Source organism: Sprattus sprattus, assembly GCF_963457725.1.
Source record: "Sprattus sprattus genome assembly, chromosome: 5".
Taxonomy (NCBI): Eukaryota; Metazoa; Chordata; class Actinopteri; order Clupeiformes; family Clupeidae; genus Sprattus; species Sprattus sprattus.
The window spans coordinates 29,773,367-29,791,997 of record NC_137924.1 but is presented as its reverse complement, the minus strand read 5'-3'; the positions used below and the strand labels follow the sequence as shown (position 1 = coordinate 29,791,997).

General features: G+C 48.1%; 1 protein-coding gene across 1 annotated transcript in view; it reads right to left on the bottom strand.

Moving 5' to 3' along the window:
• gli2a (GLI family zinc finger 2a) overlaps positions 1-18,631 on the bottom strand; it is a gene marked incomplete at both ends in the record, with an annotated part of 72,113 nt that overhangs the window by 8,677 nt on the left and 44,805 nt on the right. Inside the window, 5 exons of the mRNA XM_080838594.1 lie at positions 1,704-1,832; positions 4,488-4,598; positions 6,444-6,651; positions 9,074-9,275; positions 18,413-18,631. Of these exons, the coding sequence (XP_080694720.1) occupies positions 1,704-1,832; positions 4,488-4,598; positions 6,444-6,651; positions 9,074-9,275; positions 18,413-18,631 (869 nt within the window). The remainder of the gene's footprint in view (positions 1-1,703; positions 1,833-4,487; positions 4,599-6,443; positions 6,652-9,073; positions 9,276-18,412) is intronic.

Below are 18,631 nucleotides of genomic sequence, written 5' to 3'. Positions count from 1 at the left end.
CTGTCTATATATCTCTCCCTCTCTCTCTATCTCGCCCTCTCTCTTTCTCTCTCTCTCTCTCCTCTCTGCCCTTCACCCTCATTTGAGTAATGCTAGTTACTATATCATTACGTTCAGTACAGAAATAACTGGATGTTTTTTATTTGCAACTGTTTTGTTATTTTTTTTTATTTTTAAACAGTTTCTCTGTGGATGCCACAGACCCTGACTATGTCATTACGAAATTAAAATAGGTTGAATGATGTGTTTTTAAGAAAAATATAAAAGAATATTTAGTGTTTAGAGTGCTAGCTCCTTTCTGCAGGACTCTGGGTCACCCATGTTTGTGTTTCCCCATCTCCTCCTGATAGCTGGGAGGCCAGAGTCCTGAGGAATGCATGTGCTTCATCTCATCCATCTGTAGCACAGATCCCAGCGGCTCCCTGTAATCCTGCTAAAGCACCTCAACAGAGCATGGGGCTTTTGGGGCGGGTGGAGGAGAGGACCGGGGTGGGGGATGGGGGGGGGGGGGGGGGAGGGGGGGGTCAGAGCTGCACCTCAAACTGGTTCTAACTTGTTCTGAGTTTGAGGATTGGACAGAGACTTAAAGAGGGGGAAGAGAAGTTGTGTGTGTGTGTGTGTGTGTGTGTCTGAAGGAGTAGGATGTTTTCCAATGACCCATTACTCAAGCTGACCCCCCGGCCCCCCAACTCTCCCCAGTGATGGGAACCTGTCTGACTCAGATGACTGGATGCTCAGATCATGTCTGTCTGTGTCTGTCTGTTAGGCTGTGGAAGCCCAACTGTTAATCACTGTGTGTGTGTGTGTGTGTTGGGGGGTGTTTGGGGGGGTCAGGGCAGTCATCACTGAGTGAGCTGTTTGGCTGTTACAGGAGTGGCAGCAGGGAGGCCAGAGGAAGGCTGTGTGTGTGTGTGTGTGTGTGTGTGTGTGTGTGTGTGTGTGTGTGTGTGTGTGTGTGTGTGTGTGTGTGTGTGTGTGTGTGTGTGTGTGTGTGTGTGTGTGTGTGTGTGTGCGTGCATTGAGGGAAGGCGCGCCACTCCAGAGCAGTCGGCATGACTACGGATTTACTGTCGGGCCCCCCATAGGTCGGAGGTCACCTTGAACAGTGGGGGTGTACTGGTGTGTGTGTGTGTGGGGGGGGGAGACACTTTTATAGGGGTGTCAGAAGAGGACTCTCACAACACCCTCCTCCCCCACACCCACCACCACCTCTGAACCCCCCCAAGTAGCAGCGGGCTCATTAAGGGCAGCGTGTGTCAGATCAGGAAGAGATCAGTTACAGTCCTGCCCGGACCTGACCGGGACCAGCCCTCTAATGAGCAGCACAGCAGCAGCTGAGGGACGGCCGGAGAGAGAGGAGCCCCACACGTGTCTAAATGCAGCCTCTCGTCCCTTCACATGGGGCAGCTATGGGGGGTTGGGGGGGGTGAGTGGGGGTGAGGTGGGGAGGTTAGAGGCACCCTGAGTGGTTGTTGTGAGGGACCCCTCACACTGACACCCCCCTACACAAAGTGCCCTGCGGTACTTTTTTGTTGTTGTTTTGCGTTCCTGAGGCCCCCAAGTTAAGAGGACATTCCTGCTCTTTGATGAGGCCGTTAGTGCCATGCTGGGTCCTCTCGTGAGTCAGGGAAAAGTATGCAGAGGACGAAAGCTGTGTTTTGAGTTGGGAGTGTTTTTCTTTTCTTTTCTTTTGTGGGACTTACATGGACGAGCTGGTCCTGGGTGTCGTACTCCTTGGTGCAGCCGTCCCAGTGGCAGTTCGTCTCGTACACGGCCTCAGGCTCCTGCTTGCACTCGTCTTTATCCAGCTCCTCTCGCAGGTCGATGTGGTCCTGTGGAAAACACACACTCACAATATTAGAATCAAGGCATACATCATCTACATCTACATTTATCTGAAGGTTGAAGCACAAAGCGCGTATATTTTGTAAATCAGTTGTTTTCTGCCAGTGAGACAAACCCATCTGTATCTGTGTAGAACATAGAATACGTGGAAAGTTCCGGAGTCTTAAAAGACAAACTCTATAACCAGAATCCATATTCATAGTTACTGGATGAATTTGTACAGTGTTTGATGGTTCTATCAACTCCAGAACCTGTGGCTGCACGTGGGTGCAGGGGGCCAATCTCTCTGATGTTGCTTCCTAAGGCCACACTTCCCCTAAGCGTCTGGCAACGTTCAGCAGGCTTTTAAGCCCTTTTAAGCGATGTCTTTATTAGACTTAAAAGGCACACACGGGGCCTCTAATGTGGGGAGAGGAGGGGAGGGCCCCACTGCCACATCCAATATCACCTCTAACTCCCACAATGCACTTAGCCGCAGGACGGCGGTGGTTATGAAAAACACGACGTCTGGATAAGAGATCAGCACTCAACGCACACAGAAACAAAAACTACGAGTGAATGAGTTAATGCAGTTGCTTGTTTTTATTAGGGCAAGGTTGAAGCGTAGCGACGCGACTGCTAAAAAAGTTAGCCGCGATCCACAGAGGCAAAAGCGCCTGCTCGAGAGTGAGCCTTGCAGTGGTGAGACTGACTCGACCGTGCTGACGATGGCGGTTTGTTTTTATAAGACATCCGTCCGCCTGTTCTGTCCCATTACGGCATCCCCATCAATTCATCCCTGTCCCATAGATCATCCCAGCCGCCCCGCCCTATGCATCACCCACCACACTCCACTGTCACAGCATGAGGAAGCCATCGGACATTCATCAAAGGACAAGGAGAGAGCGAGACGGAGGAAGAGAGAGAGAGAGAGATAGAGAGAGACAGAGAGAGACAGAGAGAGAAAGAGATAGAGAGAGCAAGAGAGAGAGAGAGTAAGAGAGAGATAGAGAGAGAGAGCCGAGGAGGAAGAGAGGGTTCGACATGGGTAGGGCAGATCAGTACTGGGGATGAGGAGGCCCCTTTAGGTAGTGATGCTGGGGTGATTTGTCACCCTGAGTCTCCTCGTGAAGTGGGCTGTCCAACGCTTGGCACATGGAATGGATGGATGGTGAGCTGTCACAAGATGCTTCAGCGAGGATAGTTTTTCCCCCTTCTTCCTTTCTGTGTATTCAGGAGAAAAAGTGACCAGGGGATTGCGTATTTCCCAATGCTCATTGATCAGAATGGCAGGCCTGCTGATAGTCTCCAGAGGAGCTCATGGCTTTGTCTTTCAGTCTTTTTTGGCTTGAACTACCCCCCCCCCCCCTCCCTGGGTCAATACCTGTCATGTCATATCCCGTTTGTGTCATCTCTCTCTCTCTACAAAAAAAAGGCCATGCTCTAGATTGTAAAACTTTCCCACCTTCAACACAGTTAAACTGGAGTCTGAGATGACAATGGAAGCCCTCTCTTTTGGTCTCCAAAAAAAATGATACCGCCATTTTAGCTCCTGCTCTATAATATCACAATCTCAGACATAACTCAGTGAGAGTTCCATGGTCTGTACATGCAGTTCCGTCCATTTACTTTCGGAAGAAAAAGAACAACACCCCAAGAACCACTTCAGTATGCGAACGGAGACTTGTAAGACCAGAGGGACCCTTAAACACCTCATGCATATGTATAACAAGCCACGCACCCCTATTCACTCCACCTCATCCACCTCCTCATCACGTTATCTTATCTTCACACCTTCCACCACGAGTGGCCTTGCATTAATTGTATGCACCCTGCTCTTCAGGGTGCATACTAAACCTGTTTTAAGTATGCTACTGATCAAAAGGGTTAAAGCTGATGCAATAAGGTGAAATACTCTGTACTCAGTACTCTGTGTTGGAGTTGAAACACTGGTTAATCTAAACACTAGCCAAGGTTAATCCCTTTTATGACCCACCAACAGTTCTCCTTTGTAAAATTTCCATTGATCAGGGTTCATAAATATACAACCAGGCTAGAAATTAGAAATTAGTTAGCACTTAGATTGAGAACATGAGGGGGTAGGTTAGGGAGTCTTCAACCGGCCTCTACAACTGACATCTGCACCAAATGCATACTCATTACCTGTCTGAGGGAGTGTGGTGATTGGCTGATACTCATTACCTGTCTGAGAGAGGGAGGTGATTGGCTGAGACCTGTCTGAGAGAGGGAGGTGATTGATTGGCTGAGACTCGTTACCTGTCTGAGAGAGGGAGGTGATTGGCTGAGACTCATTACCTGTCTGAGAGAGGGAGTTGATTGGCTGAGACTCATTACCTGTCTGAGAGTGGGAGGTGATTGGCTGAGACTCATTACCTGTCTGAGAGAGGGTGGTGATTGGCTGAGACTGATTACCTGTCTGAGAGAGGGAGGTGATTGGCTGAGACTCATTACCTGTCTGAGAGGAGAGGTGATTGGCTAAGACTCATTACCTGTCTGAGAGAGGAAGGTGATTGGCTGAGACTCAATACCTGTCTGAGGGAGGATGGTGATTGGCTGAGACTCATTACCTATCTGAGATAGGGAGGTGATTGGCTGAGACTCATTACCTGTCCGAGAGAGGGAGGTGATTGGCTGAGACTCACCTGAGAGCAGGGGGAGATGGGCCGAGGTCCGTCTGCTTCTGTCTTCACCTTGGTCCTCTTGGTGATCATGGGGTTGACTGTGCTGCTGACGGCCGACTCACAAGCAGCATTCTGACGGAGAGAGAGGGAGAGAGTGAAAAAAAGAAAGAAAGAAATAAACAGAGAGACAGAAATAAGGAGAGCGTGAGAGAGACTTTTATTTTTAATATCCCTTTGTTGGAACATTGTTTTTGGTGCAAATTAAAACCTTGTTTCACCACACTGGCCTGTCACAGCATGAGAAAGTCATAGCACATTTATCAAAGAACAACATAAGAAAGTCATAGCACACGTATCAAAGGACAGCTAGAGACAAGAGAGATTGAAGGGGGAGAAAGAAAAAGGGAGAGAGAGAGAGAGAGGGAGGGAGAAACAGGGGACAAAACAGGTAGATAGAAATGTATATATACTATATATAGAAAAAATGGGATGGACGTGCAGGAGGAGAGCATAACAGAGAGAGTGGGAGAAGCAAGGGAGCATGAAGAAAAGGGAGAAAGAGAGAAAGAGTGAACACAGAAGAGTGTGGTACAGAGAGACGATTAAAAAAAGGAAAGACAAAAGAGAGACAGACTGTCGTCAGTCACACTAAGTCATCGGTCTGGCAGTGACAGTGAGGTGATGATGTCAACGCCACAAGGCACCCCAAAACCCCCCCCGAGCCCGTGTTTGAGGGGGCGACCCGCCTCGAAGACTAAACAGTTTAGACTGTGCGGCGCGCATCCGTCAGATGAAAATATGAAGAGAGAGAAATTATTAGCCCCGAGAGTCCATGCTGTGAGGGCACTTTGATCCTCTGAAGAACCCTTCACACAGCAGACTCAGCGCTGCTTTCTGTGTGGACTCTCACCACAGAGACACTTGGAAAGAAAAGAGAGGGTGTGTGTGTGTGTTTGTGTGTGTGTGTTTCTCAGATCCCACCCAACCACTATAGAGCTGTGTGGTGGCCCATGTTTTCAATAACTCAGTAACTCTTGACATGGTTTGCTGGAGACCAGAGGGGAGGAAATGTGTTTCTTATCACCACAGCAGTGAATATGTGTGCGTGTGTGCGCATCTGGGCGTCTGTGTGTTTTAAAACAGGACTGAAATAGAAATAGAAGTGTGTGCATCTACATGTGCGCGGGTGTTTCTGTTTATATATATTAGTGTGTGTGTGAGTGTGTAAGTGTGTGTGTGTGTGTGGGTCAGAATTATTCATCCTTGGGTCGGAGATGTTTATGCTGTATGTAGCCAAACTGTTTATATTTCATAGTGGACATGGGGGAGGCACTGTATCCCCATCCGGTCCAGTGCAGATAGGACTGCTGGTTAAGGACACCAGGCAGAAACAGACATACTTTCAGGGTGATGTATATTGTCTGGGACTTTCGGCTTTTTTGGAACATTTTGTTTTCTTTGCAATAAAACTTAAGATTTAACTTAACCTTGCATGAACAGATCGAGGCCTACATGGCTCAGAGCAGGGGGGCAATTGGGTGTGGGTCCAATCTATTCTCATTTCTTTCTCTATCTCTCCAGACAGTTTTTACAGTCAGACAGGGAATGGATTTAAATGAATTAACCTGACGTCACGTCTCACGTCATCAACAAATCAGCAAATCTTTTCACAATGAAATAAATACCCATGCTTATAAATAAGTCATAAATAAATAGCATAATTATAAGGCATATAGTATGAAGATAGCATCTCCTAAATGAGTGTCCAGTCAAACATCAAGACATAGACATACAGTCAGAATTTTTCTTTCAACTGGCGTTGATCAACAAATAAGCTTTTTCATCTTTTTCACTTTAAAACAAAAAAAAGCCTTTTTTAGCATCTTTAGTGAAGTCACTGCTACACAGACATGTGACTGACACTTTTACCACAGGCTCGTCTGTGGGCCGCTGCGGCGGGCGGGCGGTCGGTCTCACCTGAACACACTCTCCCGGGATGATGGTGGTGGTGTTGGGGACGGGATGGGGGGCGCTGGCGACCCCCAGGTGCGGCTGTCGGCTGATGAGGGAGGCGGAGTGCTGCAGGAGGGGCGGGGTGTGTCCGAAAGCACTCAGCCCCCTCTGGTGAGACAACAGCTGCTGGTAGGCCACGGGAGTGATGGGGTGGGGGAACGTGAACGAGGGACTGGACGAGGAATACACAAAATACATTAATGAATCAATAAATATAAAAAAATAAATAATAATAATAATAATAACGATAAATAAAAGGTTGGTAGGTTGAGAACCAGCAGAAAAAAAAAAAAAAAGAAGATAAACATATAAGGTAGAGTGAATGAGTGATTGAACTGTTTAAAGGTTTAAAGAGGTACTCAGTTGTTTGAATAAGACCTGCCTCCAGCAAATGTGTTTGTCAATAAGCAATCAATACAATGATGGTGAGTGATGTGGTTGAGGGAGGGTCTCTGAAGATCAAGTGGGACTGTGGGCACTGTGGACTTGGCATATTTGAAGCACAAATAACTTCATCAATATCAATAAGCCATTAAGGGCAGTTCACAGCTAGAGCTGAAATATCAGCTTATATTACACGCCTGTCTGGATACACAGCAGGTCCCTCTGTAACGGAGATCTATACTGAGCGGATTAGTTACTCTAATTGACCTGTTACAGTATGGTGTCAACAACGCCGTTAGTTAGGTAACCAGAGCGCACACTGATACAGACATGGACTGCTCTGACAGGAAGTGATGATCGAGACCATCTAGGGACCATAGAATTCAGATTTCCATAAAGTAACTCTAGAAGGATCTCTGAGAACTATGCAATGAATGGATCTTTGTCACATCTTCAAGGTGAATAGTAATTTAGTGAAACAAAGTAGTCATTTCATAACATTTTTCTGCTTTGGAAACTATCACCTCATGTCCCAACACTCACTGTACTATACCTAAACATTCCACTGTACTATACTCAAACATTCCACTGTACTATACTCAATTATCTCCCTCTGGAACGAAACACTGTTTTCTGATTGGCTAATGGGGTGTACAATAAGTTCGTATAGATGGACACCTTGGACGTAGACCCAGTAGAAAAGTTAAATCGCCATTCCATAGCAATGCTCTTGAATGGTTACCATTGACAACCAACGTAACGTTTATTTTTTGACAGCTAGGATAATTCAAACAAAGATGGCTGCGTGTTGGGAGAAGTTAGTGGGAAATGTTTTATGTGAATTAAGCTATCTACACGACTTTTTATAAGTCTAAATTGACTCGGTTAGTTGTTTATGTGCTCCACGAATGTTGCAGAGTATTGTAAGTCTTAACTGAAAGTCTCGAATATTATTTGTAGGCGGCTGCTAACGCGTAGACGAAAAACCCATTCAAACAGATAGTAGCTCACACGGCTAACTCGCCGGCTCGATTGTGAGCCTTCGACCAAAATCACCAAACTTGACCTCCCTGTTGCTCTGTCCAACTTCACCATCAACGGAAACGTGGAGTTCAACTTTAAATAGTAAAACCTTATGAACAACACCTTTGTCCGTGTGTCCGTTTACAGAGGAGAGCTCATGAGTGTCACTTTGCAGCAATGCCCGGGGAAACTAAAGGTCATATGATAAGACCAGTTCCACGCACTACTTTCTCACTACTTTCTCTAACGGGAGCAATAGGCTTCAAATCAAGAATTCATCAGGTTATTATGCATATTAAGTTTCCTAAAGATAAAGGAAATTCTAAATAATAATAATAATAAAAACATTTTTGGATGTTGTAAACGGGAGATAAGCGGGATAACGGCCTCTGAGCTGAACAGTTCTACAAAGACAATGGACTTCGCGGAGCAACTGCGCTTTGTGGTGTTCTTTGCCCCGCAGCGTCCATTATCTTTGTAGAACTGTACAGCTCGTCGGCCATTATCCCTTACACATTCCACTGTACTATTCTCAAACATTCCACTGTACTATACTCAAACATTCCACTGTACTATACTCAAAACATTCCACTGTAATATACTCAAACATTCCACTGTACTATACCCAAACATTCCACGGTTCTATACCCAAACATTCCACTGTTCTATACTCAAACATTCCACTGTATTATACCCAAACATTCCACTGTACTATACCCAAACATTCCACTGTTCTATACCCAAACATTCCACTGTACTATACCCAAACATTCCACTGTTCTATACCCAAACATTCTACTGTTCTATACCCAAACATTACACTGTTCTATACCCAAACATTCCACTGTACTATACCCAAACATTCTACTGTTCTATACCCAAACATTACACTGTTCTATACCCAAACATTCCACTGTACTATACCCAAACATTCCACTGTTCTATACCCAAACATTCTACTGTTCTATACCCAAACATTACACTGTTCTATACCCAAACATTACTCTCTACCCAAGCATTTCCCCCTAAGAGATCATGCGTTCCTCTGTTAAGTAGGATACTGTCGATTCAAAAGAGCGTGAGGTGACTGAGTGCGGTACCCAAGCATTTCCCCCTAAGAGCTCATGCGTTTCTCTGTTGATTGAAAAGAGCATGAGCCGTGAATGCAGTGCGGTATGTGGCTGTACCTGATGCCCCCGACTGACAGGTGCCCGTAGGAGCTGCTGGCGGCGGAGCTGGAGCGGGAGTTGTTGATGTAGGCCACCAGGGAGTTGGGCGAGGTGCGGATCATGGTCTGCAGGTCGATGCTGGCGTCTGAGATGGGCGAGATGGACATAGCTCTCTTCCGGCTCAGACGGGGAGTGAGCCGAGGGCTGGGGAAACGGGACACTGTGCACGCACGCACACACACACACACACACACACACACACACACACACACACACACACACACACACACACACACACGGGAGGGAGAGAACAAACAAATGTTAGTCATAATTCCCCTTTCCCACCAGTCCTCTCCTAGTCTCTACTCTCTCCATGCCCTGCAGGTTTACATGAACTCAGGACCACAGACTGGAGCAGAAATCTCAATCGCCTCTCCTTATCTCCATCCCCTATCAGTCTCACACAACCCCATAGACAGACCCCGGCCATGCATAATTAATCAGGCCAATCATTTGCAGTAATTACACTGATACCAATCTGATACCCAGCGCTCGCTGTAGCTTGCAGCATGCTAAGTAGAGGTAATTTAACAACATTGATTTTAGAATACAATTAAAGCTCTTAGCGGTGGTCGACTTGAGGGGACTTAAAAGTGGTGTGTGACTCCAGAGTAGGTCTGTTGTTCCTGTGTTTCTTTATGGCTGGGTGTTTTGGGAGGAAGAAAAACAAACGGAGTGTGTTGAGTTGTTTGTATCGCTCCGCTCCGCAGCGCTTTTAAAGACTTCTTCTGTAAAAGAGACGCTATTATAACATGCTGACTTAAATGGCGCTTGACCCCCGGTGCGTGTGGAAAAGTGTATTTTTTCCATTTACTTCGTCTTGGAGAACATTTTTGTCCTCTTCTGGCATCCGATCACTTGCACACTTCAACTAGGCTGAGTTATTATGAGGCAGCAGTTCATTTAATGCTCAAAATAGCTATCACACACACACACACACACACACACACACTCACACACACACACAAACATAAGTGCAGGAAAAACAACAGGCCCCAGTCATTCTTATTTCATTTGGGTGGTCGAAGAAACCCAGACTGGAGTATCGCACCAAGTATTGGACAAGACCTCAGATGCGACTGTTTTCATGACGATCTTTGGGAACTTAGTAGCTGGAGCAGAGCTGCCAACAAATAAACCAAAAGTGGGAAAATGACAGTATGATCCCGTCTTTGTGAAATCTGTATTCTGTGGGTGGGTTGTGGGGGGAGTAGGAGGGGGTTAATGGAATTCTTATGTCGCTTAATCTCGACTTTAAGATATATTACAAGAACATTGTCAGCAGAATAAAAACAGATGCTAGAGAACATCCAACATCAGCTTGGATTGTACCAAGCAATACGTCATCTTTTTGAGTCACTCCTGAAGAGTGTCAAATTCTACAAGGGTTCAATGTAGAATTATTTTTGGAACACCTGTATAGACACAGAGGATCCTTCAAACCTAAAAGCTTTACATTTCTTTAGTTCAAAGATCCCTTCTACAAGAAAATAAGTTATCCTTCTTAACGCAAACCTTACAACTGTTTTCTAAGAGTGTGGGAGAGCAGAGGGTTTTGGATGTGTGTGTGTGTTTGTGTGTGTATGCGTGCCAGCACTTGTGTGCGTGCACTTTTGTGTGTGTGTGTGGCACACTCACTCGTATGTGTGTGTGTATGCATGCACCTGTGTGTGTGTGTGTGTGTGTGTGTGTGTGTGTGTGTGTGTGTGTTTGTGTGTGTGTGTGTGTGTGTGTTTGTGTGTGTGTGTGTGTGTGTGTGTGTGTGTGTGTGTGTGTGTGTGTGTGTGTGTGTAGGGTAGCCGTCCAGCTGCTCCGTCCCCTGACAGGTGCTGGGCATTAGTCCTGGTGTGAGTGGAGACGTTGCAGGAGAGGGCCAGCCGGCGATTAAACCCAACTGGGGGGGGGGGGGGGGTAGGGGGCAGTGGGGGGTACCAGAGGTGCTGGCAACAGGAAGCTTCTAATAGCTCCCCTCTTTGCATGTTGTGCCAACACATGAGCACTTACAAAACACCAACCTGGGCCCCTGACTCGAGAAAATAAATAAATAAAATAAAATAAAACCGGCACCTTTAAAGCGTCTGCCAATGGCCAGATACTCATTGGCCAATTACGGAGTCCCTGTGGCTAGACTTTGAACTTGAAGTGCTGGTATTCTCCTCACTACCTTGTTCTCAATTATACCTCTCTCTCTCTCCCTCTTTCTCTCTCCCTTTCCCTCCTTTCTCTCTCTCTCTCTCTCTCTCCCTCTTTCTCTCTCCCTTCCCCCCCTTTCTCTCTCACCCTGTCTTTCTGTTCAGAATCACAATTGGTTAACTTCTAAAGTGAAGGCATATGAGAGTAGCTTGAGGGTTTTGTGCAAATGCAGGGGTTACACACACTGAGACAGAGAGAAAGAGAGAAAGAATTAGAGAGAGAGAGAAAGAGAGAGATGTGAGGGGCAGGCTTATGAAAGAGTTGGCAAAGACAACAGAAGGGCTTCTGGAATGTTCTTCGTTGAACCTCGTAAATAAAATGTGCCACAGGCCATTAAGTTCAATCAAAGCAAGGGGGTAGGTGTTGAAGGGCACAGGGGGGCCCTGACTGCGCTGGCAAGCCAGACGCCGCTCGCAGGCGCCGGCCTATACTTCTCTGTGAATGACATAAACGCAGATTAGCATAGCTTTCACAGCTATCGCTAAAGCGCTGGGTTGAGCCCAATGGGGGGGGGGGGGGGGGTGGCGTGGCAGAGAGTAGGGCTTTCATTCTGAAGGTTCTGTGAGCGTTTGCTCTGGCCTGACATAACTGAGGACCCAGTTGACCCGACAGGGCAGGAGAAGCTGAGGAGGCCATCAGTGTTCATCACATCTGGCCTGCCTGCAGCCTCCCCTGGTGCACTCACACACACACACACACACACACACTGTGATGGCCTGTTTTTATAGACGACGTCTGTAATTTAGGGGTCCAGCAGATTTGTGCAGGAGAGCACAAAACCAGATGTGTAGGGAGCGACGTGTGGCTTTCGGGGGGCGGCTGGTGATATGTGTGCGGGAGTCATTCTAAGAAAGAGAAAGAAAGAAAAAGAGAGAGATGCAGAGAAGCTGAGCAGCACGAGATGGAGGGAGAGAAAGACCACACTAGAAAGAAAGAGTGAGGGGAAAAGAGAGACATGAAATAGCGGGATAGAAAGAGAAAGAAAAAGCCTCACACAAAAGGTTTGATTGAAAAAGAGATAGAGAGACAGAGAGAGAGAAAGAGAGAGACATAGAAGGAGACTGAGCAGCTCTGTTCCGTGCGAGTGGTGAGACTCTAATTGGGGGTATCTGGCCTGATATATGGCTTTATAATTACAGACTCCCCTTTGAGCACGTTTAGAAACAGAGGGGGGACAATTATTTTAAGCATGCAGCGCCCAGATACAGCTTTAATTGGGGGGACCTTTTGTGGGAAACAAATGAGAATAATGTAATTGGAGGGCATTAATCCCTCTCTTTCTCCCTCACTTGCTCGCTCACTCCACCAATTTCACCCTATGGCTCCTGCTACGCTCCATGCCCACCTGGAGGCCTGGGCTCTGGCACACTGTGCGTGTGTGTGTGTGTGTGTGTGTGTGTGTGTGTGTGTGTGTGTGTGCCTGTGTGTGTCTGTTTTTTCTTTGGGCCGATAATTACCATTTTACCAGTAAAATAAAAAATAAATAAACGTTTTGCAACAGCTTGCAAAGTACTGCAAGCTAATACTACAGCGAGCTGAACCATGACTGACTAGAATTGGCTAGAGTTGAGTGGGTTCTGCCCATGCCAGGCGTGCCAGCAGAGGGGCAGAGGGGCACAGTGGCAGAGGGGCAGAGGTGCAGGGGTGCATAGGGTCAGAGGGGCAAAGGGGCTTCTCTCTGCAGAATCCAATTAAGACGCCGCTGCGAAGTAATCAGGGGGAGGAGTGGGTGGGACGGCTTATGCGCATTGCAAGCTGCAAAGACACAATGCTCATTTGTTATTGTTTGTTTTGATTAAACGTTACGGTTCAGTCAATTCAGTTTGAGGTTGCTGTTTTGCTTTCATCAGCTTAGGTGTTGTCCTAAAGTAACATACACTGTTATTGAAACGTGACCGGGGAATTTCAAATGTGTCCGGTAAAATTAAATATTTCCAGACACTGGACTGGTAAGCAAAATTCGTTGCGGAAACCCTGATATGTGCGTGTGTGTATGTGCGTGCAGTCTGTGTGCATGTGTGACTGGTATTTGTCATGCCCTCTGATTGGCTTTGGGAGAGGGCCCAGGAGAGCGCCCCCTGCAGGCCCCATGCCCACTTTTGGGAGCGAGCCCGCGGTCTGCTGGAGCCATAGTGATCAGGGGGTCATGGTAAACAGTGTTTATCTGTTGTTTGTTGGGGTGCTCTTGTTTCCCAGAGAGAGAGAGAGGGAGAGAGAGAGAGAGAGAGAGAGAGAGCGGCAGGTGCTTGGCTCAGTGGAAGGCCTGGCAGACCCCGCTATATAAAGGGATTCAAGGATGTCTCTCTTCATCTCTCTCTCCCTCTTTCTGTGTGTCTCTCTCTGTGCCTCTCTTTATCTCTCTCTCTGTCTCTGTGTCTCTTTTTATCGCGCTCTCTCTCTCTCTCTGTCTCTGTGCTTAGCTCTTCTCTCTTACTAATTTTGTCCCCCCCCCCCCCCTCTCTCCATCTCTGGTGACCTGTTCTAAGGTAAACCACCCCCTGGCCTGAGCAGGAGCAGCAGCAGCAGCAGCAGCAGGAGGCCCAGCCCCGGCTTCGTCTCCCCAGCCACAGAGCTCCACAGGCTGGGCAGACGCCAGAACAGGCCTGGCTGGGGCAGAGCCTCTGCTCTTGCTGCTTGAGCTGCGTCTAGAGAGGGAGAGAAGGGAGTGAGAGAGAGAAAGAGAAAGGGAGAGAGAGAGAGAGAGAGAGAAAAGAAGGAAAGGAGGGAGCAAAGAGGCAGTGTTGGCGGCAGGGTGCAGTGGGGAATGTTTATTTTCTCCGGTAAATTTAACTAATACCTTTATTAGGGCTCGTTTTTTCTCTTTTTCTCTCTCTCTCTCTCTCTCCCTCTCTGCATACTGAATACCCAAAGGCCCCCCAGTGTGTGCTCTGTTCCAAGTGTGGACGTGTGCCTGTATCTGTGTTTGAGTGTGTGTTTGTGGACGTGTGCCTGTATGTGTTTGTGTTGTGTGTGTGTCTGTGGACATGTGCCTTTATGTGTGTGTGAGCATGCACACACACACAAGCATGTATCAGTGTGCTGTATTGTAAGCAGACCCACAGGCCAACCCCACGCACCTCCTCCTCCTCCTCCTCCTCCTCCTCCTCCTCCCCCTCCCTGTGTCTGTAGTGAAAGCCCAGGTTTCTGCCGGCTCCTGGAGAGCAGGCGCTTGCTTTGGCAGTGGCTATTGTCCTGGGACTCCTGCACTGATCCCTGCTGGCTCCCGCAGCCTCGGACTAGTTCACCACTGCTCTTACTATCTCAATTAGGAACAGGAGAGGCCCTTCTTAAAAGGTTTGATGATTAGAAAATGGAGGGATTTTGTGGTGTGTGTTTGTGTGTGTGTGCGCGCGCCTCTGTGCATGTGTGTGTGCATGTATGTACGCCTGTGTGTGTGTATGTGTTGATCTGTGTGTGCGTCTGTGTGCATGTGTGTGTGTGTGTGTGTGTGTGTATATGTGTGTGTGTGTGTGTGTCTGTGCCTTGGTGTTGGGCCATGTGCCTTGAGCCATGTCAGGTCTGGACGCACCGCTCCCTCTAAGGCGCCAGTGAGCTCTATGTAATTTATTAAAGCGTGTGGGCTTGCGTGTGTGTGTGTGCGCGTGTGTGTGTGCGCGTGTGTGTCTGTGTGTGTGTGTGTGCGCGCGTGTGTGTGTGTGTGTGTGTGCGCATGTGTGTGCGTGTGCGCTTGTGTTCATCCATCCAGGGGACCGCAGGCCAGCACTCAACATCATGTCTGCAGAGACGCTCCATGGAGTGCAAGCTCTTAACACTGCATGCGCAATAGATTTGCAGAGAGCTCTCAGAGGGCCCCAAGAACGCGGAGGCTATTGAGCGCATTGCCTCATGTCTACACAGGGTCAGAGGTTTGGAGGTGTGTGTGTGTGTGTGTGGGTGTGTGTGTGTGTGTGTGTGTGTCAGGGGGCTTTTTTTTTAGCAGCAACTGTGCTGGGTTCTCACTAAGCATGTTCCCTCTGCGAGTCCCTACGCCGCGATTAGCATGCTAAGACAGCGCGCGGCAGGCACCAGTCGCGCAGCTGGCTTTGCAGCCGAGCGTTTAGGCATGGTTCACCGGGGTCTGGGGCACGCCGGCTTGTTCCTTCGACCGCTCCTATGGCTGACTGGTGGTTTTTGTGTCTTTTGGCAATTCAAGGCAAAACTGTTGAGAACCGTTGTGAAAAGAGCAACAGCCGCATAATGAGAACTTATTGTACATGCTGAAGTACTTGACAAATGAGAAGGTCCTGCTCTCTGAGCATGTTGGATGTTAGGAAGAAGTTATTTGGGTATCCAATGCATACATGCCTGCAAGAATAATGACCCCACCCACCGATCAAGCTTACCTCATGCTGAGGTTATGCATTAACAGTCGATCTAAACTTTTAGCATTTTATTTTTGAGAAATACAGTTTTAACTGATTGCAGCGAGTAAAATGAAAGCACACTAACCCAGACCATTGAAAATGTCATGTCCTTAAAAGTGACTCTGGTCATTTAACCCCATGGTGTGTTTAATGCTTTTGGCACTCCATAAAACACAGACCACTGTACTTCTTGGCATGTGTTCTCGTGAATTTTCCATGCACACACACATATCTCACTTTTCAGCTTTTTTTCCCCTCTCTTCTCTCTTTGCTTTTACATCAACGATCACCATTTAAAGGAAACCGAGCCACCTTACTCCCCGTCCGGTAATGGGCCGATGCTAGTTGCCAGGCGGGGGGAAACATGAGGCAAGCACTTTGAGGCCTCACAGAGGACCAGCTCTTGTGGTGGGTCCACTGAATTTATTAGGGCATAAATTGATTTTTAAATACGCGTATGAATTTTATCAGTGCGGCCGGCCAACACAAACGCCGGGGACCTGGCCAAGCATATTTATCGGGGTTGGCCCTCGCGCCCCCCTCCCTCTTCCTCTCCACCTCTGCTGAAGGGGTTCTTTCATTCGGGAGTTCTGGGTGCGGGTCCGTTGAGGTGGCGGTGCCGCTCAATGCGGGCCCTGTGTTGGTGGGAGAGCCGCAGCCTGGCGAGCGGCCGGGGGGGGGGGGGGGGGGGGGGGGGGGGTTGGGGGGCGGCGAGACCACATCAGTCTGACACGGAGAGAACACCAAATACATTTCGCCGGAGGGGAGAGAAAGCTCTGCGCTGTGCCGGTGTTTCGGTGGCTGTTTTCTGAGCAAACAGCCATCTTTGAGGGCGCAGACCGCGGGCAGCTTGAGTGGTGTGGGCGGCAGGGATTTTAGAAGGCGTCTCTCTCTCCCTCGCTCACTATCTCCCTAGCTCTCTCTCTCACTTTCTCTACTGGGGAGGGTGGGCATACCTGTTGCGTGTGTGATTTTAAGCGGTAACTTTAAGCGGTTGGTTTCTCGAAAAATGGTTTGGTTTTCCCGGTATGGCGCGCGAGGGTTCCTCCTGTGTTGGCACGCAAGGGTGCAGAGAGGAGGAGAGAAAGAGAGATAGAGAGATAGAGAGATAGAGAGCAAGAGAGAGAGAGAGAGATAAAGAAAGAGAGAGAGAGAGAGAGAGAGAGAGAGAGAGAGAGAGAGAGAGAGAGGAATAGCGCGTGTGAAAATAAAAACGGTTCGGGCTGAAGGGCTTGTCTTTCTGTGGGTGGTTGGACTGGATTAAAATGGGGGAGGGGATGTGTGGGGGAGGGTGTGTTTGTGTTTGTGTGTGTGAGTGTGTGTGTGTGTGTGTGTGTGTGTGTGTGTGTGTGTGTGTGTGTGTGTGTGTGTGTGTGTGTGTGTGTGTGAGGGGGGGGGCAGGCTTCTGGGAGCCAGCGAACGTGTTTACTATCACCCTGTTTGCTGAGCAGACATTCTACAACCTGCTCATCACTCACACACACACACACACACACACACACACACACACACACACACACACACACACACACACAGCCCTTTCCTTCTGGTCTCTTTACACACACACACACACACACACACACACACACACTGTTGCCCATTCATGAAGCAGGATCGCACACCACAGTCCAAAACCTCAACATTTTGGCGGAGGACATTTTGGTTCCAAGCCTAGCTACACCAGCGTTTGTGATGCCAAGCTGCAGACAAGCCCAGTCGTTGCAGTACCAGACCATACCCCCCACTACAACCTCACTTCAATCCCTTGACTAGATCCCGACATGAAAAAGAATATGTACCCCGAAGGAGGTATCCGTGAGTCGTAACTTCAGTGGAGAGGCTAAGGATGAAAGCAGTGGGAACTTCTGGAAGATCTGTCTCTTGCTCGCTGCGAGACATCACTTCCTCTCTAACGCCAGTAGGACGTTATATCTAATAACCGCACACCTGCAGTACATCGTGAGCGAATGACAGACAGGCCCTGGGAGCAGAAGCTCATAAATATTGTCTTTTTTTAAGTTTTCCCCCAGTTTTTTCTTAATGTTTACAGATGGCCTTAGCTACGTGTAGTGTTTTATACACAAGCTAAATAAAAACAACTGCTGAGCCTTTGAAGTGGGTAACTTGTAAAACCCTGTGTAAATCTGATTTCCACAGAGCTTATTATAGTCATCACGTCTGCTCTCTATTGGACTACGCATGCTATTCATGTGCGTGTGTGTTTTGTGTGTGTGTGTGAGTGTGTGTGTGTGTGTGTTTTGTGTTTTGTGTTTGTGAATTCATGCGGTCGTGGAAGTGTTTCTGTATATTTGTGTTGGTGAGTGCAAGTACAAGTTGTGTTTTTAAGGGTTTTCCAAACATTTTTGTCTGGCCTTCTCAGCCTTTTTCACGAGTAGTCAACTTTAATAGAAAATAGAACTTTTTCAAACTGATTTCATTCTGATAGTGAGTATGTCTGTACATGAATGTTTCTGTGTGTGTTTGAGTGTTCCTGTTTTCCGTGCCTGTGCCTGTGCGTGTGTGTGTGTGTTTGTGTATATGTGCGTGTGTGTATATGTGCGTGTGTGTGCATGCGTGTATATGTGTGTGTGCATGTGTGTGTTTGTGTGTCCCTGTGTATGTGCGTGTGCATGTGTGTATATGTGTATGTGCGTGTGCATGCATGTGTGTATATGTGTGTGTGCGTGTGTGCCTGTGTATTTGTGTGTGTGTGTGTGTGTGCATGTGCGTGTGTACTCACTGTCAACAGGGCTCATATAGTCTGGCAGGTGTGCGGCGGCTGCGGCGGCGGCAGCGGCTGCGGCGGCGGCCCCGGTCTGCATGAGCAGCTCCCCGTAGGGGCTGCGGTGGCTGGCGGCCATCAGGTGGTAGTACTCAGCAGGGCTGGCCCCGGGGGGCGGGGGAGGCAGCCCAAACAGACCCCTCTCCTTCAGGTGCTCATGGGTGACTGCCGCTGCTA